We start from the raw sequence: 26,493 nt of genomic DNA on the forward strand, positions 1-26,493 counted from the left end.
TTGCAGTTGTAAATTGGGGACTACCTGTAGCCATCCAAGTTCATGGGTGAAAAGCTAGTTCGGTGTAAGAAACTTACAAAGGAATATTTTAGGCTTTGGCAGACACTAGGTGGCAGCACAGTACTGCATAGCAGGGATTCCCCAACCCCTGGCCCATTAGGGGGCTGTGGCCTATTCAGAACTGGGCCGCACAAGAGGTGGGCTAGTGTGTGTACGCAGTTCCACTTGCACGAGAGGCTTTCCAAAGGCTTCTCTCTTGCACGAGTGGAGCTGCGTGTGTGCATGCACTCTGGCCCGCCTCTTGCGCAGCCCAGTTCCCCTCCCACCCCAACCAGGCCGCCAAGCCACCTGCTCCCAATGCTCCAAAAGCAGAGCGATGAGAGCAGAGGCTGAGTGGGATGAGTGCACTCTGCTCAGCTTCACTGACTCACTGAGGCTGCCTGTGCAGGAGACCTGATCCGTTTTTGGAGTGTCGGGCAGCTTCAGTGAGTCTGAAGGAGCACGAGACTCTGCCCCCAAAGGCTTCTCCATGCCAAAAAGCTTTTGTAAATGGATGAAAGGCTTCGGGGGCACGATCTCACGCTGCTTCAGGCCTTCCGTCCCTTTGAAAAAGCTTTTGGCATGAGGAAGCCTGAAGGAGTGTGAAACCGCTTCTCTCTTGTCTGCAGGCGTGCCAGCCCACTGCTCGCGCAGCCCGGTTCCCCTCCCCCCGTCAGACCACCAAGCTGCAAAGGTTGGGGACCGCTGCTGTATAGTACCGTATACAGGTAGTCCTCGACTTATGACCACAATTGAGCCCAAAATCTCTGTTGCTAAGTGAGACAGTTAAATGAGTTTTGCTTCATTTTAAAACCTTTCTTGCCAGTCAGTCACTGCAGTTGTTAAGTTAGTATCAAGGTTGTTAAGTGAATCTGACTTCCCTATTGACTTTGTTTGTCAGGTCACAAAAGGTGCTCACATGATCCTGGGACACTGCAACCCTCATAAATATGAGTCAATTGCCAAGTGTCTGAATTTTGATCTGAAAGGAGGATTTTTAACTCAGGTTTGGACAACTTTAATGTGTGTGTGTGTGTATATGTGTGCAATGGAAGCTGCGGTGGGGTGGATAATTTCATTTATTTCTTATCTTAAAATAGCAAGAATCAATGTTGCCTATAGCTGGAAGCACTTGGGAGGGCTACCAAAAAGTATCTATCTTAACAGAATAATTAAAGTTGACCCAGTGCAACCTAGAAGCTGAAGAAGTCTTTGAAATCACCCACTAGATTTTTTTTCCTTCAGGAGTAACCTCACCCTTTTATGACCTCTTATTTCTTTTAAATCTTAAGGGATTTTATACTACCTTATTGCTGCTTGCTAAAACTAGTTATTTCTGGCTGCTCTTCTGTAATTATTTGCATAGCAACTGGACCTAGAAAGGGCTTATCTTAGTTCTGTATTATTGGTCTGATGGATCCCTAGCTTTATCAATGCAGAGGGACAAAGGATTAGTTTACAGTTTACAGAAAAATGACCAGCAAGGGATCTCTCTCTCTCTCTCTCTCTCTCTCTCTCTCTCTCTCTCTCTCTCTCTCTCTCACACACACACACACACACACACACACACATAGAACTAGAGCTACTTTTCCTGATGTGCTGTTTGAAAAAGGTTGACATGGGAAGCACTCTTCCATACTGGGCAGAGGAAAGGGGCTCTGCCCAGCTCAACAAATTCATTTATTGAAATGCAGGTTCTAGGAATGAAGCCCCGCCAGTTGGCTGCACATGAACTAAGTGCTCCTTTTCCTTTGTACCATTGATAGACACCCCCCCACACACACACCATCTTCTGCTTCTCGCAGTATTTTTATGTGCCTGGACAGATGAAGCCCTTCTACGCTGCTGCTCCCTCTCAAAAGGCCTCCAGGTTCAAAGGGTAATTATGACTCAAACACAGAAGGTTCTTTTCTCTTAAACATTGTCTATTTTCAGGATGCTCTTTCAGGCCTCAAATCTTTTCTTCAGTTCCAGCACCCTAGGCTGCATCGATTGCCGAGAAACTAACTGGGATGGTAAACTGGTGACCCTACTTAGGTTCTTCTTTGCTACAGAGTCATTGGCTTTTGTTTGTAAAAAGTCTGCAGATGATTGGATGGTGGAACTACTAGCAACCAATGACTCTACCTTTGGGTTCTCCTTGATTGGAGGGTCAAGGGTCTGGTCAGTCCTACATTCCTGTGGCAGCTTGGTAGCAGTGTGGCTCTGTGGTGTAACTGAACTAGGAAAGGCAGTTTCAAGATCTGCCTCCTGGGTCAATGCCGCTTCTGATGGCTCATTGCTAGCCTCCTGGAAGGAAAGAGTGGGGGTGTCCAGACCAGGACTACCTTGCAGCTCAGGGGAGCTGTGGACCAACACCTCGTTACTTGTGCTTGCAGCTCTGGCAGACAAAAGCAAAGTGTTTGACATGTTCTCTTCATCCGTGTAGCCCAGGAACACTCTATCCTCAGACAGAGAATCATCAGCATGGTCTTGTTCTTCAGATAGGGCTTCGTAAAGGGCCTCTCTACTGGGCCTCAGCTGCAACAGATCAGAAGACAACGGGGTCAATATTCACACCTTTCCCGTGGCAGCTCCAGTGGCACCCCAGAGTCTGAGCTGGTGGGGCCTACCTTAGTATAGAAGTTCTCTTCTTCTAGGTTACAGAAATCCAAACTGCGGGTTCCGTAGAGAGGCTGTTGAGCTTGGCTGGACTCCAGCAAGTTTAGTGTCTCAAAAATTTCACCTAAGAGGTCAAACTTCTCTGCATTCAGGGAACTTTCACCTCCCTCAGGTTCCACACAGGAGTCTGGGGAAGGCGATTTGAAGGAAGCTGAAACATCCCTGGAAAATAAACATATGAGAGAGCTTGACATTGTGAGGCAGTTAATAAAATACAAAGGAAACAATTTTATTAGCAATTGGATTTAAATAAAAAGATTTGCTAAAATGCGTGTGTTTCACTTCTTCCTCTGTAGGGCTCTTCTCACAAAAGGTGCAAGGGAACTAATTAATAAAACAGATGAATTGGTGTTTTGAAGCTGAGATTCAAAAGTAATACTTAAGAAGCTACCAGATAAACTAATCTCAGTCTGGGTTTGCACAACGCTACTAGTGGCATTCATGGGGTGGTCAAAGGGGAGGAGCCAAATTAAAGCAGCAGCATTTTGTCTCTGCCTCTTATGGTTATGTGGTGTGGTGCTGCGTACACATACCAAAAATGTTGGAGCTTGTGAAACCACAGGGCTATGCCACTTCCTTCATTTTGAAAAAGCCTTCAGTCCTGCACAGAACTCTGAACACTTTCACTGTATATTAAAAAGCACCCTAGTGGCAAGGTTTTTTATATTTGCTATGAACACAGGCTGTATGCAGACCCTCTATAGACTTCGTTCCATGCTCTTTTGAAAACTCTCCCCAAAGATATATGTATGGTTTTGTTCAAGGAGGGTGAGGTTCCTGCATTTGCCCAGATGAGGAATTCTTGATAAGTGGTACTCATCTAAAATCCACATTGCCACATTTTTAATTAATTTAAATTGAGGCATTTAGCTGTAATGCATTAGCAGAGGAAATAGTATAGGTTTGACTCTCTCACTAAGGAGTAATTATCTTGTTAATTTACCATTAGTTAAGAGTTAGTGACCCCTGTTCCAATGGGTTTGAAAATTAGTTGATGCTTTGTAACAGGGACAATCTTTTGGTTACTATTTTTTTCTGAAGCTGGATTTTTGACTCCATTATATAAATGAGGGTGTTTCAAGTACTGTACTCAACTGTTGCTCTTCAGCTACAATTACTCTTCCCACTTCAGGGGATCCTCAATCTTTGAATGCCTAACATCTATATGTGTTTTCATCCATCTCTTCTTTCTTTCTTTCTTTTCTACAAAAATATGCTAAAGTGATCTAGGCTTTGGAAATTGCAAGTCAATTTTCTACAATCTGAACAGAGATAAAAAGGTCCATGGAAAAGTAGATAACTGTATGATGAACGTACCCTGTATAACAGGGGAGAATTAGTTTTTCCAGAGTCGATACTCAAGGTGAAAATGTTGTTTCTTTTTCTTTTTACCCCTGGACATTTTCAAAAGAACAAATATGTAAATCCCCAAATTTTGAAAAACAACTTTTAGGGCAGGTTTCCAACCTTTTGGGCATCAGGGACCGGTTCTGTGGAGAGAGGTTTTTCCGTGGACCAGAGAGTGCATGGTTTTGTGTGCTGCCTGCATCCCATGGGTGGGGCTTTGCTTGTTTGTGCGGATCAGTTGCTGACATGCCACAGACTGGTATCGGTCCATGGATCGGGGGTTGGGGACCCCTGTTTTAGGGGATTTTAAAATCTCAACCTAATTCTGAAACATGACAATTCTGTAGTGTTTCTATCTTGTTTCCTGAGAAGTAAATTTTAACACAGCTTACAGCTAGAGGTGATGTGTACAGAGTTGAAGTGCAACACTTTGATTGAACAAAGGGTTTTATATATATATATAGGTCTTCCCTTTTTTGTCAGTGTGGTTTGTGCAGAAGCATTTCCTACAGACTGAGCCCCTTCTTCCCCCTCAGGCATCAAAGGTTCTTGGGACAGATCTGACACCATACAGAACTTAGCTAATAAAGCAGAGCAGCGGTCAAAGTAAGAAGAGCTAGTGGAACCCAGCTGTCCTCCATTTGCTTAGCTTATCCTACCGTTGAGTCTCCAGTTCTGTCTCACTGTTTGTTCTTTGTGGTCGCCTGGGGCGAGACTGAAAAAAAAAGAGAGGGAACCTGAGTCACCATGCAGCACTGGACTTGTAAGGGAACAGCTATAGTTTTTCTTACCAATACTTTGATGTTCTGAGGATAGGCAAGTTAATGGAACCTTTCCTTTGGGATTTAGAGCTGTATACAGGTACTCCTTGATTTATAACCATTTGCATAGTGACAATTCAAAGCTGAAAAAAAATGACTTATGACCATTTTTCACACGACCGTTGCAGAATCCCCATGGTCACCTAATCAAAATTTGGATGCGTGGCGACTGGTTCATATTTATGACCATTGCAGTGCCTGGGGTCATATGATCATCTTTTGCAACCTTCTGACAAGCAAAGTCAATGGGGAAGCCAGATTCACTTAACAATCGTGCTACTAACTTAAGAACTGCTGTGATTGTGGCAAGAAGGCCATAAAATCGGGCAAAATTCACTTGACTGTCTCACTTAGCAACAGATGTTTGGGGCTCAGTTGTGATCATAAGTCAAGGAATATCTGCATTCCTCACTTGAGTAATCACAGCAGGAAGCCACAAACTGACTTTCCTACAGATATGGTCTGGCACTTCAGTCCTCAATAGATTCAGCAATGGATCTTGCTATCTGGGGATTTCTGGGAATTGGAACCAAAACATCTGGCAGATATACAGCTAGGAGATGACTATTTGGCTTAGTTATATTCCTGGGATGGGATGGGGGAGGGCAAAGATTCATTTAAAGATTTCCAAAACATCAAAAATGTAGCTTTGTGAAGCACCATCCTTTGATATTCTTTCGACACTCTTAGTTGACAAAAAAAAGTAGTGGCATATAATTCTCTTTCTCCAGGGTTAGAAAATATGCCTGCAAAAAAGGTTGTAACAGAAAGAAAGCAATGACCCTTAATTCCTGTAGGTTTTCTCATTTCTGTCCAGAGAAAGCTTTTGTTCACAATCTCTGAATCAGGGCAATTAAATATTCTGAATTTTGCCTGCATCCATATAGATGGGAAGAAAGTCCCATCTGCAAATATTTTAAGTTATTTATTGTCCTTTTACAATGAATTTAAAAGGAAGCATGCCCTTGTCTGTTATAAACATTAAGAGTCTGCCATAGAAAAAGTCTAGCACTTTCAGAAGGCTATAATTCCCAAATTATTCAGGGGAAGCCATTAATAGTTCAGCTGGCACAGAATAAGATAGTTTTATCTTGAAATTTAAATTTATTTTTTTATCCTGTAGTACTGTTGCTTTCTGCTTTATGAAGAATATTTTGGGGTTTGGGCATATTAGAACTTAGATGAACATTAACTGAGTTCACTTCACATAACTGCTCTTCTGAGTTTTCTTCTGCAGCATACAGTATACAAAATCTGTTTGTAGTTAGCTGCTATTAATATTCCAGCTATTTTCTCCCCTTCAGCCCCAGGGCACAAGAGCATAAAATTGCATTCTAAGAATAATTACTAAGGTCTATTTTGTAAACCTTTGGCTGGTGATGATAAAAGTCTTGTTTTTAAGCTCCAAACAAAATGATTGAGACTGAGCTATACTGTACAATATATGATGGCCTTAAAGTATCTTATAATTTGGATTCCTATTCAATTACTTATATTCTACTCCTCACTACTGCTTATACAAGTTGCACACATTCAAAACTTTCTGCCCATATTTTTTAAAAATAAAAAATATGCCCTTCTCTAATTTGTTTTTGAGTTTTGATGCAAGTGATTCCAGAATCTTGTGCAATTGCTACAGAGATCTACTGCAGAGGACACCCAATACTGTATTTGGGCCATGAAGTAAGGAACACCAGACCTCTTCCTCTGCTCTTGTTCATTTCCTTCCCCCAAAGCTCCCCTCGTCTGGCTCCTTCCAGTCTTTAAGCCATTAACACTTCCATTCTCTCAATACCTTCCCAAAGTGCTGGGTGATGGGCAGTCTCCTTTGCAGGTTCTCAGACTGTTTGTTTCTGGTAGGCAGGATGGGACTGGAGATCTGACTGCCATTCAGGGACTGTTCTTGCTCTCTGGACTGGTGTAGAGTGGAATCCTAGAAGAAAACAGCATCTTATGGAGCATTAGCTCTGCTTCCCTCCCTACTGTATTCTTTCTGGGGAGTCAAACAAGGCAATAGCCACACATACGAAGTCTGAAATATGGTTGCTAATGTGACCTAATGATACACTTGATAAATGTCATACAAGCAAGACAACTTGCACAGAAAAAGACCTAATATGAAAGGAAGCTATGCAATGACACAATGAATTGTATGCAGTTACTCACAGTAGTTATAGGGATACTTATCCTGAAAAAATGGCAAAACAGAGCAAACTCTTGTATAAGACAAAGCATCTTTTTGGTTGACCTTGACTCCCAAGGAGTTCAGGGACATATGTGGCTATGTTGTTTTCTAGGCAAGAATATGGAGATGGTTTGCAATTCTCTTTCTTTTATTTTCCACTCTAACCTATATATCTGGAATTTCCTGGAAGTTTCCCATCTAGGTACTAACCAAATCATATGCTGCTAAATTTTTAAACTTCTCCACATCAGCTATGTGCTGCCTTCTATTTGGATGTTAGAGTAGCGGGGCTGGCCGAAAGGCTTTGCAGGAGCCTGGCTGCCTGGCCGGAGAGAGGGAAGTAGGAAGCTTGGACAGCTGCCGCTGGTTTGGGCGCGGTAGGCGTGGATTGGGCGGAAGGAAAGAAAAGGGGAAGGGGAAAAGGGGGGGATGGTTGTTGTTGTCAGGGAGAGACCAGGTGAAGCCGAAGAGGGGTTTTATGTGATTCTTTTCCTCTGAAATAGAGGAAAGGAGAGAGAGAGAGTGAGAAAACAGAGTTTTATTGCTTTCTTTTGTAGGGGGATATCCCGAGTGAAGGGAAGAGGGAGAGTGAGAAGAGGAAAAGCTTGGTGGAGTTTTAAATTCAGGTTTTAACTAGAAAGGAAGGGGTGGGGGATTTGGCATAGAGAGACATGGGACTACGAGTGCCAACAGAAGAGAAGGAGAGGCTGGTTAGTACTGCTTCGGAGACCAGCAGCCATCCGAACTTTGATCATTATCACCTGTGTAAACTGTAGACATTGTGGGGAGCTGCCCTCACGGGGCGAGCTGTTGCTGTGGAGCGCTGACTATCTTTGCTCCTGCTTTCCGTTGCTGCCTGGAGCCGGAGGGCCTCCCCCCCCTGTTTTCCCAAGCGACTGCTACAAGCCATTGACTATTATTGTCACGACTGCTAGGGGGTTGATAAACACTGTCACACACTGACTGCCGTGGCTAGGGGTTGGCCATCTTTGTCCCTGTAAACCCCTTTGATGACGAGAACCTGCCACCCCTTCACTTTGCATGAGTTCCCGCTAAAAAGGACATTCTGTCAACGCCTTGGGAGCCCAGCTGCTGAGCGTAACTGAAGGGGGGGCTAGGAGGGCCTGGGCTTTGGCGGCCCCTGAGGGGGTTACACTACATTAGCATACTACATGCAGTGTTTCTCATCCTTGGCAACCTGAAGATGAATCAACTTCAACTCCCAGAATTCCCCTGCCAGCATGGTTGAAGTCCACATGATTTCAAATTGCCAAAGTTAGAGAAATACTGATTACTACCTGCTTTTTAAATGAATTTATTCCTGTTCTTTTTACCTCCTTGTGAGCTTTGCAACAGGAGTAGTGTAACATGCAGACATAACTGCACTTGTATAGTAAAATATATTACTATCACACTGTTCCCCCCCCCTTTGTAACACGTTTTAAAAGGAGAAGTTTGAAATAGGAAAGAAAAATTGTCTCTTACTTTTATGCGGCTCCTTATGTTTTTCAACCTGATTTTGGCATGACCTTTGGCCTGGAACATACAAAACAAAGTGATAAGTATAAGTTAAGGGCATGTAGTGGGAGGGAAGAAGACAGGCATGGATCATCCCAAGAACCAGCTTAGTTGTGTGTGTGTGTGGGTGTGTGAGTGAGTGTGTGTGTTTCCCCCTCTCATTTCCCCAGAGACATTATTACCAACTGTCCTGTGAAAAGCATTTTAAAGGCATCTCCATTTGTTTGATTTTAATGAATATTTGTTATACCGTCACCCAGTGTCACTTTGCAGAGTGAAATGGAGGCATTATATAAATTTAATAAAAATAAATAAGTAAAATACTATACTGTACTTTTATTTACCATTGTTCCGGAATGGAGCTTGACTCAAAGGAGGATTTGCCTGAAATGCTTCTAAATTATGCACATCTATATCCAGTATTTATACATCTAGTGCACCTGTCCATCCATATACATATATGCTCCTATGTTTTCTTTCCTTTTTTATTGCAGTTGTTTTTTATTTTTCTTTGTTTTCAATTCTGTTTTTTTTTAGTTTCGAAAACAATATATTTTAAAATAACTAAATAAAAATATTCTTGTAAGACATTTCAGGAGAAGGATGAGGATGAGGATGAGGATGAGGATGAGGATGAGGATGAGGATGAGGATGAGGAGGAGGAGAAGGAGAAGGAGAAGGAGAAGGAGAAGGAGAAGGAGAAGGAGAAGAAGAAGAAGAAGAAGAAGAAGAAGAAGAAGAAGAAGAAGAAGAAGAAGAAGAAGAAGAAGAAGAAGAAGAAGAAGAAGAAGAAGAAGAAGAAGAAGAAGAAGAAGAAGAAGAAGAAGAAGAAGAAGAAGAAGAAGAAGAAGAAGAAGAAGAAGAATGCCTTACATATTGATATGCAGTCTTGACAGCTGGATTGGCCTTATTCTTCATAGTACTGATCAGGGCTCCTCCACTTTTCTAGTGAGAAAAGATCAGAAACAACTGTTAAGAGCAAGGCATTCAAGCCACATTCCACTGCAGCTATTGAAATAAGACACTCAAGGAAGGGAAGTTATGAGAAGTTCTACAACAAATCCCAAGTGGACAAGGAAGCTTGTCCAGGAAAATGGTGCTGAATTTCTAACATACAACAGGTCCTTTTAGCAGCCTATTTAAAGGAGACTCCCTGTAAAGTAGATTGGAATTATCCTCATATTGGAAATGTGTGTAGGATATCTTTGTGGTGTGGCCAAAAGGTCTAGGACCTGGAGAGCAGATCCATGACAAAATTAATATTCCTCCTGATCTCATAGCATCACTCTTTAGCTGGTAGATTGGATTGGGGATCAACATGCAGTATTTGGGGAAATTCAGAAAGCAATGTCTTCAGCTTAATCCTCCTAGAAGTTTATTAAAATTTGGGTTAAATTCTGGCAATTCTTAGGTGGTTTGTGTTGAGAATTATGGCTGCATTAAAGAGCCTTCTTATGATACCGATAGAAGAGAATATATGTAGCTCAGGATTGAATTGTGGAATCCTTGGTGCTCTCTGAACTTGACTGTTTTCTGGCAGACATTTCATTACCAACTAAGTAACATCATCCATGCTCAATGATGATGAATGCATGGATGATATTATCTAGTTGGGTAATGCAATGTCTGCAAGCAAAAATCCAAGCTCAAAGAGCAACAAGGACTCCACAACATACTTGTGAGCATATTAGAGGAATGTCTCTCAAACTGTTTTTTTATTTAGGGTGACTGCATAAGAGTTGCACAAATTCTTTGCTCCATTTAATAGTCATCTGGATTTTTGCCTTCCAGATCTATCTTCACTATAGGTCTATTGGAAGAGCCTTGTAATAACTCCCCAAACAAGAACAAGTTAATCATAAACATGAGAAAATAATTGGGTGAAGACATAACTGCTATTAAAAGATAAATGTCCTTAGATGAAAATGTATTCCCTTACCTTGAGGCTCTCCACCCACAGCTGATAAGAGTGCATACTACCTAGGAAGGAAGGGGGCACCGATGAGTTGTCAATCTGGCTGCAGGCCTTTACAGAAAATGAGACTTGAACTGCATATTCAGCATAATGTATGTATCTGACCTACAATGTCAGTGATCTCTCAGTAGTTCTTTTTGTTTTTGCTTCCTGTATTTTTAACAGAAGTTAAAAAGTAGCCCACAAAGGAGAGGATGTTAAGAAGAGCTTAAGGGGTTTTGCATATCCAAAGAGGGTGGGGGTCTACATTACCTGGGGACAAGCTGCTGTCAATCTCTTGCTCAAAGAGGTCAGAGAAATCCTCATTTGCATTTAGCTTTTCCAGCCGGTCATTGATGAACTGATAGCATTGCAAGATTGGGAAGAAATAGAAAGGACCTTATTAGAATAAATAGGAAAGAACCATCTTCCCTTGAAGCAAAATATTTGAGGTGTTCAGCTGTGGGATTAGTATGCAGAGACACATTTATGGTCTCCTCCTGTTCTGAGATGTGGGAATATGACAAGGAAGTAATATTAAGGAGATTTTTGAATTCTCAAAAAGGCTGAGGAAAAAAAACCCACTCCTTTTTATCTGATCTTTCAATTCAGCCATCCCAATATAGCAGAAATTTGAGTGGATTAAATATTCTATTAATGGACCATCGATTTGTATAAAATGTGTAGGCTCTGTGCTTGCATTACTCAGGAGTCCATATGTAGTTGAATGTTTTCTGTATTTGCCTGGGTGTTGGCTTGTGAAGGTTTTTGCTTTGGGGGTTGAACATGATAGCAGTCCATTTTCCGCCTCCCCCTGGATTTGCTTGAAGAACTAACTGGGAATCCGCCAGGTTCACCATTGTGTACCTCCTTGAACAGCTGCAGATGCACAGCCCGCTGGAGGAAGTCCTGCATGGCGCCGGATCCCTGCTGTAGGAAATTCTCTTGGGAAAAGGAAATGTGCTTTTCCTGTGAGAAAGAGGGACAGGGAAAGGAGAGGTGATTGACAGCAAGTGTGTGACCAGGGTGGATGGGCAGAGACTGGGCTAAGGAGGCTAAAAAGAAGAAGTGGTGGAGAAAATTAGAGCTGGGGAAAAAAAGAGGAACATCCCTGGAATATCCTTCTGGATAATGAACACAACAGTGGAAATCACAGAACCTGCTTGCTTTGAGAATTTCTTTATAGATCTATCCCAAACAACGACATTCACTTGCAATCCCAGATCCTAAGCAGTTTCCATCTCTCCAGCAACATCAAAGTGGTTCTAGATATGGACTTAACTGAATGATGTTTGCAATGATGCTGTCATGTCTGTGTATGACCAGATACTGATTTTCTTCACTGAAAACTTGTCTGTGTTCTAGAATTAAATATGCTTTTTTCCATGTTTAAAAACCTTTTAAACAAAATAATAAAAGTGCACTGTTGCATGAAATAAAGTTTCAGATTTTTTAAAGGCTCATTTATATGAACATCTTTCCCTTTCACAAAGTATGAAAAAGATGCCTGGGATTTTATTGAGGATTTTTTTCAATCCCCCCCCCCCAAAAAAAAACACTAAATTAGTCCTGGGAAAGCTTAACCTCTATTTAACATGTTGATTGTTGCCACCACAAGGGGAGGGGTTCTATTGGATGTTTTTATTTGGGGGTTTATTTCTGTAAGCCACTCAGAGTCACCATGAGTGAGTTGGGCAGCCACATACATTTTCTTAATAAATAAAAATAAAAGCCTAATCTCCTGCACCTGTGAAGCTACCATACTGACACCACCCCACCCCTTGAGCTTGGAGGCTCAAACAAAAAGCAAACAAGAAAAAACAAAGGGGTTTCCCAACTACCAAAAGTGACCACCCCCAAATTTGTTTTTCTCTACATATACATTTTTGTTTTTTGTTTTTTTACAGATGATTCTTATTAAATGTGTTTTAATTTATTTCATGTTGTAAATCCACCATAAAATTGGGAGGGGGGGGAAGGGAAGGAAGGGTATTTTTCTTTTTTGTTATGTCTCTCCTTTCTTCTCCATCTCCAAAGTTTCTGTGGAAGAAAAGGGAGCTGTGTAGAACTTCCTCTTCCAGCTGGTGGCTGAATGAACAGAAGAAAGCACTCACCAGACTGCAAAGGAGCCCCTCGCGATAGCTGCCAAAGAGAAGTGCTTGGGCCCTGAGGAAGGCTCGGGCAACTCCATCCCCGGTGGCTGCAGATTGCTTCTTAAGCTGGAACTTCAGTAGGGAGACCTGGAGACACAGAGAAGGAGAAGAATATATATACTCACCTTAAACCCAGCAGCCTTTCCTGATACTGACTGGGTTTACACATTTCTACTAAGCAATGGTTTGTTTTAGCCATAATCTGGTGTTTAAACCCATAGTAGTCCAATTCACAGGCAATGCTATGCTAGAAAGAATGATTTATAATGGACAATGGTTGGGTCTACATGTACTAAGATGTCATTGCTAATACAACCACAGTTCTACACAGTGCCCCAGGTGGTCACTAGAGCAGTATCCTCTCATGTGTGTCAAGACCTGTTCCATTATTTTTTTTGTGATCCACACCAATGTAGTGTGGTGTGGGGTAAAGGTGTCAGATTGGGCTAAATCATGGTGTTTGTTGGATAATTTTGGATAAGTTACTCCAGTTCAGCCCAGCCTACCACATGGAACTGGTTGTAAAGATAGTCCTGGGCGTCATTTTAAGCTCTTAGGGGAAAAAGTTGGTGTAAGTGTAATACATCTAAAAAATTGAAAATTAGGACCTTAATGATACCAGACCTGGGCAAAGCAGAATTCTTCATGACCACTAGATGGCAGCAAAGGAATACAGAACTCCTAACTTCCAGATTTTTGCAGCTCAGGTCTAATATCTTAACTTGAGTCCTCACTTGTTAAACCTTACCTACCGCTGACACCAGCTCAGATTTTTCTAATTGTAGCTAACTAGTTTTGCGACAACAAGAAAACATTTCAAACGTTCCAGTTGGGAAGTGTCCCCTCTTCCAATTATGCCAGTGGTATTTTCAGAAAACTGGGGGGGGGGGGGGGGGGGAGGGGGGGAAAAATTATGTAGGGTTACATATAAATGCTTTAGTTAATTTAAAATGAAAGTTCACATGATTTAAATTTTACATCAGGACAAACCAGAGTTGCTGGCAAAGAGGACAGAGCTCCTTATATAGAGAAAAATAAAAGAAGGCTCTGAGTAGTCATAAGAATTCTAAAACACTGGCATTTAAAAAAAAAAAAAANGGGGGGGGGGGGGGGGGGGGGAAGGAGGGAAAAATTATGTAGGGTTACATATAAATGCTTTAGTTAATTTAAAATGAAAGTTCACATGATTTAAATTTTACATCAGGACAAACCAGAGTTGCTGGCAAAGAGGACAGAGCTCCTTATATAGAGAAAAATAAAAGAAGGCTCTGAGTAGTCATAAGAATTCTAAAACACTGGCATTTAAAAAAAAAAAAAAAAGTCTGAAGAAAGTAATACTAACAACATCACTTGGGAGATTTTCCAGGTCTTGGAAGGGTGATTCCATTGTATTGCTATCAATGCTGAGAATGACGACATCCTCCAGGGCTTTGCTCCTCACACTCTAGAGAGAGCAAGGCAGAATTGAGAAGCAAGAAGAATAGAAATTTCCTTAGTCTTCTTACCTTTGCTATTACAAAGATGACAGGAATGAAGAAGTAAATAAGGCCAAAGGCGTACAAATGCTCCAACCTGCTGTTAAAAAATATCCACAGAACAACCTTACCTAGGCCAATCTTAGGCCAGTTAGCCTAAGGACAAGGTAGTTTTGCAGTCTCACCTCCATAAGGCTTGTGTGAACTCCAATGAGATAAGGCATAGGGGCACTGTTGGTGAAAGAGATAAATGTTAGAGCCAGCACCAGTTATTTGTGGGCTCCTAGCACTGTAGGCCCTCCTAGATCCAGTTTTTTTTAAATAATACACTGTGATACTTTTCTAGTCCCAGTTTTCTTCCCTCTTTTAAGAAGTGCTGTTTCCTTAGGAGTAAAATGTATTTGAGAAGGGCAAGAACTTGCAGAAGGGCTGAATTCCCTTTTGGCGCAGATCTCTGCAGTACGTGAAGTCTTCCCTTCACAAAGTCTTCCCTTAAGATGTAAACAAAATGTGGCCAGCTCAGAACAGATGGTAGTGCCACAGAAGACAGACTCCTCACATATATTCTTCAGTCACCTCCTCACTGACTATGGCTAAACCCAAGAACTACAACCTAGCCATACAAATGTCCTCAAAATAGTCTCATTTGGGTGATAAACAACATCAAAGCCAATGTACTGGCTGGGGAACCATTGAAGCTGCTCGGCCTAGAGAAGCTGACTCTCAATTGAGGAAGGTGCAGTCACTCACCAGCAGTAGTCCAGGAGGTGTGGAGGCAGTGCAGGGATAAAGATGTGCTGCCAGTACATGGGATACAACAGGGAGGAGGAGGCCTGGACGCAGGCTGTCAGCTACAGGGAGATGAGAGACACACCTTACATTAGAGTAGACTGACCCTGCTTGGAAGCTGAATAAGGAGACAGGGCTTTGCATAACTCTTCTTCCCAAAGTGAAATGCAAGTAGTACTTTCCTCCCAGACATGCAGAGGATTGAGATTTGAATCAGCAGCCTCCTAGTCACTACACATGCAGGGATAGTGAACATGGGGGTGGAGGGAGCAGGTTTGTGTCTGCAGTTTACTCGCTCAACGTGCTAAACAGTCCTGATTTCTGCCAGCCCTGCTTTAGGCATTAGGGAGTAAAAGGCCCTATGAGGATATCAGGGTAGACTGCTACTGTGCAGCCACCAAGGGGCACAACCAATGAATAGGACCCAGTTCTCTGTTTACACTTTCATTGAATATGGAGGAGGAGGGCCAGGGAATACAATTAATTGATAAGCCATATCACAAGATATCAGATCAGAGGATCCACCTTTGTGAGAGCTTTGTGCCAGGTGGGTAGAAGAAATGCAGATTCCTTAACAATTATCATTTCTAAATCCTTCCCACCCAGGCCCAGCTTAGCGCTGAGCTCTTTGCCTTGTCTTTCCTCCAGCCGCCTGGCCTCACCGTGCTGAGCTTGCTGCTGGTGAGCAGGATCCGGCGCTCGTGGAGGAGGCTTGCGTAGAGGTGCAGCATGTTATTCACGTCCACTGCCACAACAAACTCGGTCAGATTTCTCTGGGGAGAGCCAATACTTAGTTAGGTTCTCTGGTAACGGCTTCAGCAACCAAACCTGACTCTAGTCTCCATTTCTCTCTATTCTGTTTCACCACGGTAACTTGGTGAATCTTTTCACCACTTTTAGTGGTGGCTTTAACTGACTTCCAGTGTTTATTTTTAATGCCAGACCTTAACTCTGAAATGCAATTGAAAAATAGTACAGAGAAACATGTGATCAGTGACTTCCATACTGTAATCATATTCAGCCCTGCAAATTTGTGGTTATGGAGGTGATTTTTCAAAACTGGGGATTTCTGACTTACAGAAGAAAATTGTCCATACAAGGCAAGGTACTATATTCTGTGACAGAAACGCTATAACTTACATTGTCAGGGATGGTGGGCAGTTTGCCAGGATCAGGGGCAATGAAATAAGCCTAGAACAGAGAAATAAATAATTAATCTAATCTAATTTAATCTTTTATATTTTAATGTAATGACTGCCTACTCCAGAAGAGTCTCGGTAGCCATATCTAGAAGCAGAGAGATGATAATAGTGGCATTAGTTAAAGTAAGCAACAATCTAGCAGATATGCAAATAGAAGGAATCTAATTAAGGCTACATGCTACATTACACTACGATATTTGTGACTGATCTTAACAATATTTTCACTTTTAATTAAATGAAGACATGGGATGTTGTAATTTAGTTAGAGAAACATCATAAGGAGTGATGGTATTTGAAGTTTTCTTCTATATGTTATACATTATTTTTCCAATTTAATTTTTCTTCCCAAACCTCCAAAGCTGGAAAGAGAAAAAAGAAGAATAAAAAAATAAAGAATAAAAGATTGCAGGCACATTTTCCCCTCATTCCTAAATTGTACCTCATAATTTTGATTGAGGAAATAGTTGCTGCCCAATAAAATTAGCAGTTAACCAGATTACCTTTGCCCAAAACTACACTTATTAAATCCTAAACCCATAAGGAAACCAATTATGGATTTTTAATGTAACATAAGGAACAGTGATTTGCAGCCCATAAGCCACTCCAGTCCCAAATCTGGAAACTGCAGAGAATTCTTAAGTCACCCTGCCATCATTTGTTAATGAAGCTAATTCTCAGCAGCACTGTTTTGAAGTGAAAAATCAAAAGGCAAAGATAATACAAAAAGGCACTCATTTGGGCTATTGCATCATGCTCTACATGGGATTTTCCTTGAAGACCATCCAGAAGCTTTAGCTGGTCCAAAACACAACATTGCAAATGAGTCCATCCCAATATGCCCATGTGACAATGCTGCTCTGTGAATTGCAGGGGCTTCCAACAGGCGTCTGGGAGTGATTCATTGTGCTGGTTATCGCCTTTAAAGCTCTACATGCCATAGGAATGGATTATTTGTGGGACTGTCTTCTCCCAAGAACATCTGCCTGTCCTACATTCCAAGTTCCTTCTTTTATAGTAGATGATTTATTGTTTCTTTTTTGTTGTTTTATACCTGCACCACCCAGAGTCACATTGCTGGAAATGAGTGGCTTTATAAAGTTAACAACATCTTACAAATCAAGTAAGCATTTTAAAAATATAAGCTATATTTTTTTAGTCCACTTGGGGTTAGGGTTAGGATGACCTTGGGGTCATCAACACAAGAATATTATGGGTAGGTTACACCTTCTTTCCTGCATAAGATACAGCCTATATAGTATGGGCTGCCTCTCATGCAGGCCATAAAGTTTGTTGCACGCCCATAATAAAATATGCTCCTGGGGCCTCAGAGACAATGTTTGATCCTTCTGAAAGGAGAGCAGAAACAGTTCTAGGCACACTCCATGCATACAACAGAATGAAATGAGAACAAGCTGGTAGAATCGTGATCCCTCCTCCAGATGTTTGGAATGTAACTCCCATAACTCAAGAGGCTAGATTGTTAGAAAGCAAGGAAGTTGAATTCCACTGCATCTGGAAACTGAATTATGCTCATTTTTTTAAACATCCTGTTATGCTAAAAATGGAAATAAAAACATAGTAAATGTAGTCAGAGGAATGGCAAAGCCATGTCTGGACTTGGGTTAGAATCTTCTTCATTTTTTTAACTTTTTTATTTAATGTAGTAAGTCTTAAAAATGAGAATAAGGTTTCTTCCACAAGCAACTGGTAAAACCAATTCTGCTGCCCTCAGTGGCATGCACATACCTGGAGGTTGCAGTTATTCCTCCACAGCAACAGTGACATAATTTCCATAAACAAACATGGGTAGGACCACAGCAGACATCAGACTGTGACTTACCAATGTGGTCCCAGTGTCCAGATCCCTATTTCTGTTTTGCCTGTTCAGATCTGTCTCAGTAGAAATTTTCAGTTTAGTTGATTTTGAGTCCTTATAGAACAAAAGATGGTTGAAAATGAAGAAAAGATGGGATTAGTATTCTGAGCAGAGACCCAGAACAAAATTGCAATTAATAAGTGGAGATCACAGAAGGTGTTACTTAGTCATCAAATCTCTTATTGTTACAAATCTTTTCCTAACCCTGAATTCAGAATCCACCTTTCTATAATTAGAATCTGTTGATTCATGTCCTGCCCTCAGAAACAATGGCAAGCAAACAATGGCAAACATATTCTGTGTGATAGACTTTCAGATTTTAAAGCATACTATCATTGCTCTTCTCAACCTTCCTCACATCAGGTTTTCCCAGTTCCTTCCATTTCCCTTCCTACGGTAGGACTTGATTACCTGCCCCTTGATTATTCTCATTGCACTCCACCAAACCAATTCCAGTTTGAATGGATCCTTCCTAATGTGTGGAATCCATAAATTATTTACTTATTAACTTAGGATGGAGTCCACAACTGGATATAATACTTGGAGACTGACCAGTGCAAAATGAAGTGGAACTACGTACTCTCTTGATAGGGAAATGATACCTTTCTTAAAAGAACATAAATTTATTTTTTTACCTTTTTTTGCAGCCAACTCACACTACTGGTTTATATTCTATCTGCAATCAACTCCAAGATCTTTTTCAAAAGCTGAATAGTTGAAAACAGAAACACCCTCCCTATCTGGAGCAGAATTCACATTGGAATAAAACTACTCAGGTGTTGCATCCCATCACGTTACAACTTTTCATTCTGAAACTTCAATGGATGCGGGGATCTCTGAGTGTCTCTAACGTGTCTTTTCTACACATTATTACGAATAATGTTTTTCTGTGTTGTGAAAGTATCCATTTTTATTGCTAGACAAAGATGCAATGCTCTTATAAAAGCAGAGAAAATGAACTAGAAGGAATTGTGAAACTGATAGATTGGTTTCTTGATAAAATTGGTCTCACAAATTGTCTGGAAAATGAGTGAAATACTACGAGGACTAGAGAAGGAAGCCCTCCCACTTCTACTGGACAAGAAAGAATAATTGCCTAATGTTTCAAATGTGTAACTTCAAAGGAAAAAATATGTATGCATCTGTAGACAGAAAACTGGACTAAACAAATAAGCATTGCAAGCATCTATTGCAAGCATTGCCACTATGCTACTATTAGCCAAAAAAAGTATCCCTTTTTTCTCCTAAAGGTAGGGGTTGTATGCCTGACTTATGCTCACTTTTTAAATGTAGCCTGCATCAATTAATTAATTAATTAAATTTATACTCCATTCATCCCACTATTGAGCAATTGTGGGCAGTGTATAAGTGTAATAAATGAATAAAATTTAAAATCTGAATAACAGTAAATAATAAAACACTTATATGAGCATAAATTTGAAAGATGCCAGGCTTGAGTCAAAGGATGTCTTATTTTATGGCTAGGGATTTCTTAAAAGTTTTTTTTTTTACTCTGCCTTTAGTTTTTTATAAATAAATCAAGCCATTGAACATGCCTAATAGTTCTTCCTCTACCTATTTTCCCCACAACAACAACTCTGCAAGGTGGGTCGGGCTGAGAGACAGTGACTGGCCCAAAGTCACCCAGCTGGCTTTCATGCCTAAGGCGGGACTAGAACTTAGAGCCTCCTGCTTTCTAGAGATGAATGTATCTTTGCATTTAATAAGCAGAATATTTTTTCAAAGTACAATGGTAGGCTGGGGGGACAATGACAATTAACAGGCAAGAGGATTCAATCTTGAAATGTATCAAATGGAAAGTGACCTCCCTCCATTACTATCTTTCCAGGATCAATGGAAAGTTTTTCCACAGGATCCAAGAGAAAGAATTAAATCCCTAAATCTGTTATGGAACTCCTCCTCCCAGCTGACACTAGGATCTCAGCATGTGATGCACTACCTCTCTTCCTCAAGCATATGCTGACTCACTCCTGATTTCTTATGAGGTGCCATCCTCATTTGGCTTGTATGTGTAATTGCACTTGCTGAACTGCTGCAACTCCCACACTGATGTTTAAAGTGGTTAAAAACTGATTGCAACTGTGTTAGGATTGTCACCTTGGAACAGAGATTTGAAGGTGAGCACGGTACTTACAAATTCAAGGGTGATGGGGCTGCAGAGGCTAGGCACAGGGTAGAGATACAATGCAGATAAGAACTCATCCAGCTCTGTGAACTGGCAGGGAAGATAAAGGCAGAAGTTATACCCTTGAATGAAAATGTTAGGAAGAGCAACAAGGGCAAAGAGGATCTCTGGGGGCATTTCTGACCTTGGAACGGATCCAGCAGGGTGCTTACTCTTACCTGCTCTTTGGCTATGTTGTCTGCAATGTAGTTCAGGATCTTGTAGAAGACTTCAAACCAAGGTAAGTAGCTGAAGGAAGAAGCAATGGCAGTATAAAAATGATTTTATCATAAATACATGCCTTATATCCAGATACTTTCTGGTTTGTCCTTTTCAGATCAAAGCCACTTCAGGTGGCTAAGAAAAGTGTTTGGGATTATGAGTCACATAACTCCTCACCACTGGGTAGGCTGAGTGGGGTTTATGGACATTACAATTTAAATATCAGGGAGGATGATATTGAATTGCCAATCTTTAATATACTACACGTATGCTGCAAAAATACAGACAATCACAAGATGGCAGAAAAACAATTTTCTGTTTCTGTTTCTTGCTCTCAATGGTTGCAATGGATGCAATGGCAGTGTTCACACAATACTGTGAACCAAGCAGTGTAATGATTGCAACAGTAATCCTGTCCTCAACAGTCACTACTGGTCAGAGAAACAAAGGAACAATTCCAATTCTGCAAATGGGAGCTTCATAAACTCCTACTGACCATGGCAAGCTATCTGGTTTTAGGAAAAAATTAATTTGCACTTCTGTACATCAAAAGCACATTGCTATCTTATGGGCTAATTTTATTGCAGAAAGAAAGAATTTTTAAACACTCAAAGCAGCAGCACAATCATCTCATTCTGCAAAAGGTGGAGCAGGGGGAGAGCGAGCAAGTGAGCGAGCTAATAGTTACTAAACTAAAGACCACTGATGGGTTGTGTTTACTCAATGTGCTTAAATCGTTTATTATATTAATTTATTTTCTGAGAATCAAATGAGTTGGATTTGTACAATAAAGCTTCCATGCCTCTAGCCCCAAGAGTAAGGTAATGAAACTTAACATGCACTGACATGATCATTACACTGCTTGGTTAACAGTATTGTGTGAACACTGCCAGTACATCCATCCAAGAGGAAGATTGGAAAGAAAGATCTGGTGTATCTCTATTGCTGCATTTTCAGTGAACCTTTTCTTCCCATCGGACCAATAGAGTATTTTCACAACGCTCAAGAAGTTCAAGAGGGCTTCTAGATGGGACTAACTTGAGGCCTCCTACCCAGGAGGAGCCCCTTGTACCTGAGCAGACACAGGCAGGCTCGGAAGCCGATGGCCAGTCGACAGAAGCCAAAGTGCTGTTTCCCCTCCACGTTGGTGAGGGCAAAAGTGAAGTGCTGGACTGTGGGGCATTCCTTGGCCCTTGGAAATAAATGGGGAAATAGCGTCAAGGAGACATATATTATGATGGAGAAGAAAGCAGGGAAACATCCTACAAAGGCTGACCAATTTATCACAGCATATATTGTTGTAGGCATTGCCTATTTTGTTATGTTAATTATATTCCTTAATTCATGGATAAACTATATGCAGGGCTGATAAGTCTCTCCCCTCCCCCTGGTTCTCCCTCTCATCTACATAGGCAGAAAAACATAAACACCTGCATATATGTAGGTTTTCCCTTCTGGGAACAGGGAGAGAAGAGCTCTTTGCCAAAGACAATTCCAGTGTCATGGTTCCAGTAAATGAAACCCATCAAAAGAACTCCAAGGCAAGAATTCTTCCTTAAAGAACATTTTATTAGGATACACAGTATCGGCACTACATAGCTGAACCCAAAAGTAAATTCCCTTCTCCCCCCCATACAAAGTAACAAGTTGCAATTCCCACCCCCCTGGAAGCAGTCATAAATCACATTCTCCAATTAGTCTGAAGCGTGGGCTCCCTCTCCAGCTCCTCAGCCCGCCAAACGTTATCAGTTTGTGTGCTTGAGTTCCCACGGAGTTGCATTACTATTATGGCTAGCTGAGCTCAAGCATTCACCCCATCCCCCTTCTACATCAGATTCCTAAACAGCAGAAAAAGCAGAGTAGAAAATGGTTGCAATTTCCCTCAGTTGTCAGAGCGGGAACATCCATTGTCACAATGTTGACATCCAGTTTAGCAGGTTGGGACAAGCATGGTAGAGTTTGGGCTAGGAATGCTGGGGTTGGTGAGTGAAATCCTCTCCTGCACAATCCCAGGGATACATCCAACTTGGGATCAATGGGGTTAGGAGGAGTAAAGCCTCCATGTCCAGTGGCCCTGGCCATTTGTTTTTCTGCTGCCTTTGGCCATAAGGAAATGCCAGTAGAATAAATGGAGTCCTAACTCACATGGAGTTCTGCATTTGCATTCAAGCAAAGGTGAATCCAGCTCCTTTTCAAACCTATAGCTGAACACGTGGAGGCTGGAGAATGAAGGGAACATTCATACTTACTCTCCTCTTTACTCAATTGAATTTTTCACAAATTTAGGTGAATGCTGAACAAAGCTAAAATGGGAACATGAATTCAAAGTGAAACTAGGAGATGCATTTCCACCTAACCCGGATACAGATGAGAAGCCTACAGGGAACATATTAAAGCAGGCATATGCAACCAATGGCCCATGGGTCACATGTGGCCATGAACAGCTAGTAATGCAGCCCCACAAGATTTTTTTTTTAATATTAAAAAATAAAGGAAGTTTGTTATTTACATACATTAACTATATTATATATTTTATATGTGGCCCAAGAAGATTCTTCTTCACTCAGGGTGGCTGAGGGTAGCCAAAAGGTTGGACACACCTTCATTAGAGATTTATAAAATCATGCACCATGCAAAGAAAATGGATAATGGGAAGAATGTCTCATAATGCTGAGGGCCAAGAAATTTGAAAAATGGCAATTCAAGACATACAAAAAGATGTTTTTTTCACAATGGGCTAAATACAACTTTGGTAATGTTTGTAGATGATTTATGGAGAAATTTGGAAGTGTGGGGATCCACCCGTTCTTATCCTGTTAGATCTCTGAGCAGCGTTTAATACCACTAATCATGGAATCTGTCTTGGCTGTCTGTGGGAATTGGGGAAACTGTTCTGCAGTGGTTTCGCTTCTTCCTGAATTGATGGAGCCAGTAAGTATTGATGGAGAAGAGATAAAAATGTCTTAGTTGGAGTGGTGGTGGTTGTGGAGTGTTACAGATAGCTTTCCCCCCCCAAATCATGACACTTATTTTGCCCTTTAAAAATCCCCCAAGATTCCCTAAGCAATCACATGAATTGGTTTGAGAACTACAGAGTGAGGACAGCACGGGGCATGGGGTTGCTAGTCTATAACCCCAAAGATGACTCAGTACCATTTGTGAGCCAAGCTACTGTGTAATTAATTGGTACAAGATGTGCTGAGAGTGAATGGCTAAAATGGCATTAAAAGAAGATCACTGGTGACCCTGTGCTAGAAGCAGCTTGCCAGTGAATATACTATTAGTTGCTGGCAGCTGAGGACCTCCTGCCTGGTGATTCATGGGTTTTCATTGCCCACATTCAGTTCTGGGGAGGGTGTGTGCCTTCAAACCAGAATCATGACTCATTAGAGACAGAGGAAGCACCCTTTCTAAAGTGTTGACATGTCTTCCTGCAAGAAGCGATTGAACAATCCATCCTAACGGGAACTATCTGTTTTCGCTAGAGACAGAATGGAAGACAGACACAGCTCAGTCTAGTTAGCAAGGTGGAAAACTCTTCCGGTGGATGAGAACTTTCTCTTTACAGTAGGCCTTTTATTGTGGTTTATTTCCTGTTTTTTCAGAATTACTGCTCTAAGATCAATAACTGATCTTGGGAGACTAAATTTACATGACCTGGACTACAAAAATCCAGAAGACATAGACAGTACAAAAATTTAAGAGTATTCTCTACTTTTCTAACATGACTTAGCAATCACATGGAAATTTCTAGCCCACATCTGAAATGCTCTCCCACTGTTTGGTAAAGTGGTTTTGCCTGAATTAGATACTGATATCGGTGTCTTGCAGACTTATTGATAAACAGCACCATTTCCAATAGATCAGAGAACAACTACATCTTTCTTTTCATTGTTGTTAACGTTGTTAATATTGCCAATAGGATTTAAGGCATTAGGCATATATACAGCTCATTCATGCAGGAAAAAGACATTGTGAATATTTTGCTCCTCCCTAAATGCAGCTTGTTTCAGTACAGGTAGGGCCGCTTTAAGGAGTTAGTAATCTATAGAAAAAGACAGTTTACTGCAGTGGTTTAGGACATCAGATTAGAAACCGGGAGACTGTGAGTTCTAGTCCCATCTTAGGCACAAACCCAGCTGGATCACTTTAGGCCAGTCACTGTCTGTCAGCCCTAAGAAGAACAAACCATGTCAGCAGATGGAAGCAAGCTTAGGGTATAAGAACAAAGAGGCTACTGCGGCCTGTTTTTCTGATCCTGAGGGTGATGGTAGTATGTGCCTTGAATCAATGGGGATTTGGGGCACATGGATCTACTCATAGGCTTACATATCTTATTAGTTAATGGACACATGAGGATATTTGGATTTTTGAGTGTACAGGTCTTTAGCTAACACAGCTGTATGTTAGCCAACAGGTAAATTGAGTTTATGGATTCTTGGTCTGATCTAATTATTGACTTTTGTTAGTCAATGGATAGATTGGGGTGACAAATAATTTTTCAAAGCAGAATTTTATTGCATGATGAGTAGGGCTGTTCTGTTCCTAGATCATTTTATCAGCGCAAAGGCCTATTACTTTTAAAGCACTCTGACTTTTCATCCGCCATCTGATTTTCAGGAGTCCATCTACAATGTTAACCTAGAGCTGGGTTGTAAAGGAAATATTCAAACCTGGTGTTGCCCTGGGCTGCTAAAGTCTGACCCTGGTTCTCACATGTATTTGGGAACCAATAAATTAAGCATAAATAAAGAGGCCAAGTGATGTGTCTGTGTATCAGAAAAAGCAAAATGGCTAGCTTCCAGAAATCAGAAAGCAAAATTTTCTAATGGCCAAGATTGCTCATTAAATTGCTGTTAAAGCAGTAGTTGATTAAAAAGTCAACAAAGTTCAATCGCAACAGAGCATCTTTTTCATCTTTTTAAAGTGCATATCCATATCAGCTGGAGAATTCCCATTGCTTACCTCTCTATATCAAGAGGGAAGCAAAACTTAGGTAGCATCTGGGTTGATTCCTATAAGAAGAAGAAAGAATCTTTGATCATTATATTGCCTGAACTCAACAGTGTCTCACAGAAACACAAGAAAGCATAACCAGGAAATCACTTGCATAAAATATGGAACATTATGCAAACCTATCCATGAGTACTCGGAAGGAATTCCCAATTACTGTACTAACTTTGATTCAGACTACATTATTTAAATCCCATAGGTTAGTCCTATAGAAATGTTTTATATGATTATAGGTTGCTCTCATCAGCCAGTTGCACCTCCCTCAGAAAAATTCCATAAGAACTGGAAAATTATAAGATCCACCTGTGCCCTCTAACAAAGGTAAATCTATTCCACCACCCCAGTTTCAGAAGTTTTTGTGATTATTCTTCAGGAACATATATTTATGGTTGAACCATAACTCATTATCTGAAAAGATAATTGATCACCCTCTTATCTTCAACAGAACTTGTTAAGTCCGGAGAATAATGGCGAAAGAGGCAATGCATGTTGCTAACAGATCTATATTCTCTCTCTCTTACAGCTAACAACCAACAAGAGCAGAGGCACGCAGGCCTCTATTTATACCCCCGGATCCCCGGGCAATCCCAACCAATAGCAGGCAGTCTTTTCCCGCCTTGTGCATGCACGCAAGGCCGGCGCCGCTCAGTCTGGTCCCGGGCAGCTTTTGCAATGCCCGGGACTCTTGCGTCGTCCCGAGCCTGCTTCTGCAGGCTCAGGACACAACACCCCTCCCCCCTAGATAAAATAATACTGCACCCAACATGGACGCCACCAATGGTAGAGTATGTGTTTGCTAACTTGTGCATCAAATACACAGTGTGAAAAGTATGGGGTTGTGCTATCATTCTGAGAATAATGCGCCCAACCCTTTTTCCTATGAGCTATCCAATCTGGACCTCTTGTCCAGATTTCTCTAACTCTTGCTCACCTCACATAATCAGCAAGGTATTTGGGCGGGCCTTTGACTGTAGCGACCTTCTTGGACCTGGGGAGCTTGAATGGTCCCCACCATTGCTTTCCACACTAGGTGAATTACACTGCGACTGTCCT

At 41.3% G+C, this 26,493-nt stretch overlaps 1 protein-coding gene across 1 annotated transcript; it reads right to left on the minus strand.

Annotated features, from left to right (window-relative positions):
• Window positions 1–1,670: 1,670 nt before the first annotated feature.
• On the minus strand, window positions 1,671–26,206 carry LOC107293578 (DENN domain-containing protein 1B). The gene is made up of 21 exons (XM_029285424.1): window positions 26,195–26,206; window positions 25,393–25,442; window positions 21,500–21,619; window positions 20,385–20,454; window positions 20,176–20,256; window positions 17,985–18,074; window positions 16,083–16,133; window positions 15,605–15,715; window positions 14,904–15,004; window positions 14,339–14,384; window positions 14,021–14,122; window positions 12,640–12,765; window positions 11,393–11,494; window positions 10,799–10,886; window positions 10,511–10,551; window positions 9,445–9,516; window positions 8,539–8,589; window positions 6,664–6,801; window positions 4,707–4,762; window positions 2,652–2,862; window positions 1,671–2,559 (listed from the first exon to the last, which is right to left on the minus strand). The coding sequence occupies exons 1-21, from the start codon at window positions 26,204–26,206 to the stop codon at window positions 1,984–1,986; spliced, it is 2,295 nt and encodes a 764-aa protein (XP_029141257.1). The 3' UTR covers window positions 1,671–1,983.
• Window positions 26,207–26,493: the final 287 nt, after the last annotated feature.

This window comes from Protobothrops mucrosquamatus, unplaced genomic scaffold (genome assembly GCF_001527695.2).
Source record: "Protobothrops mucrosquamatus isolate PMUCROS unplaced genomic scaffold, P.Mucros_1.0 scaffold1658, whole genome shotgun sequence".
Classification (NCBI taxonomy): Eukaryota; Metazoa; Chordata; class Lepidosauria; order Squamata; family Viperidae; genus Protobothrops; species Protobothrops mucrosquamatus.

Bases quoted from the DNA above. Each gene is read 5' to 3' on its own strand.
- LOC107293578 (XM_029285424.1), bottom strand. The intron at 10,552-10,798 runs GTAATGTAGACC...CTTCCTTCCTAG, and splicing joins TGACAGCAGCTTGTCCCCAG to GTAGTATGCACTCTTATCAG. The intron at 9,517-10,510 runs GTAAGGGAATAC...TTTTCTCACTAG, and splicing joins TGTGGGTGGAGAGCCTCAAG to AAAAGTGGAGGAGCCCTGAT.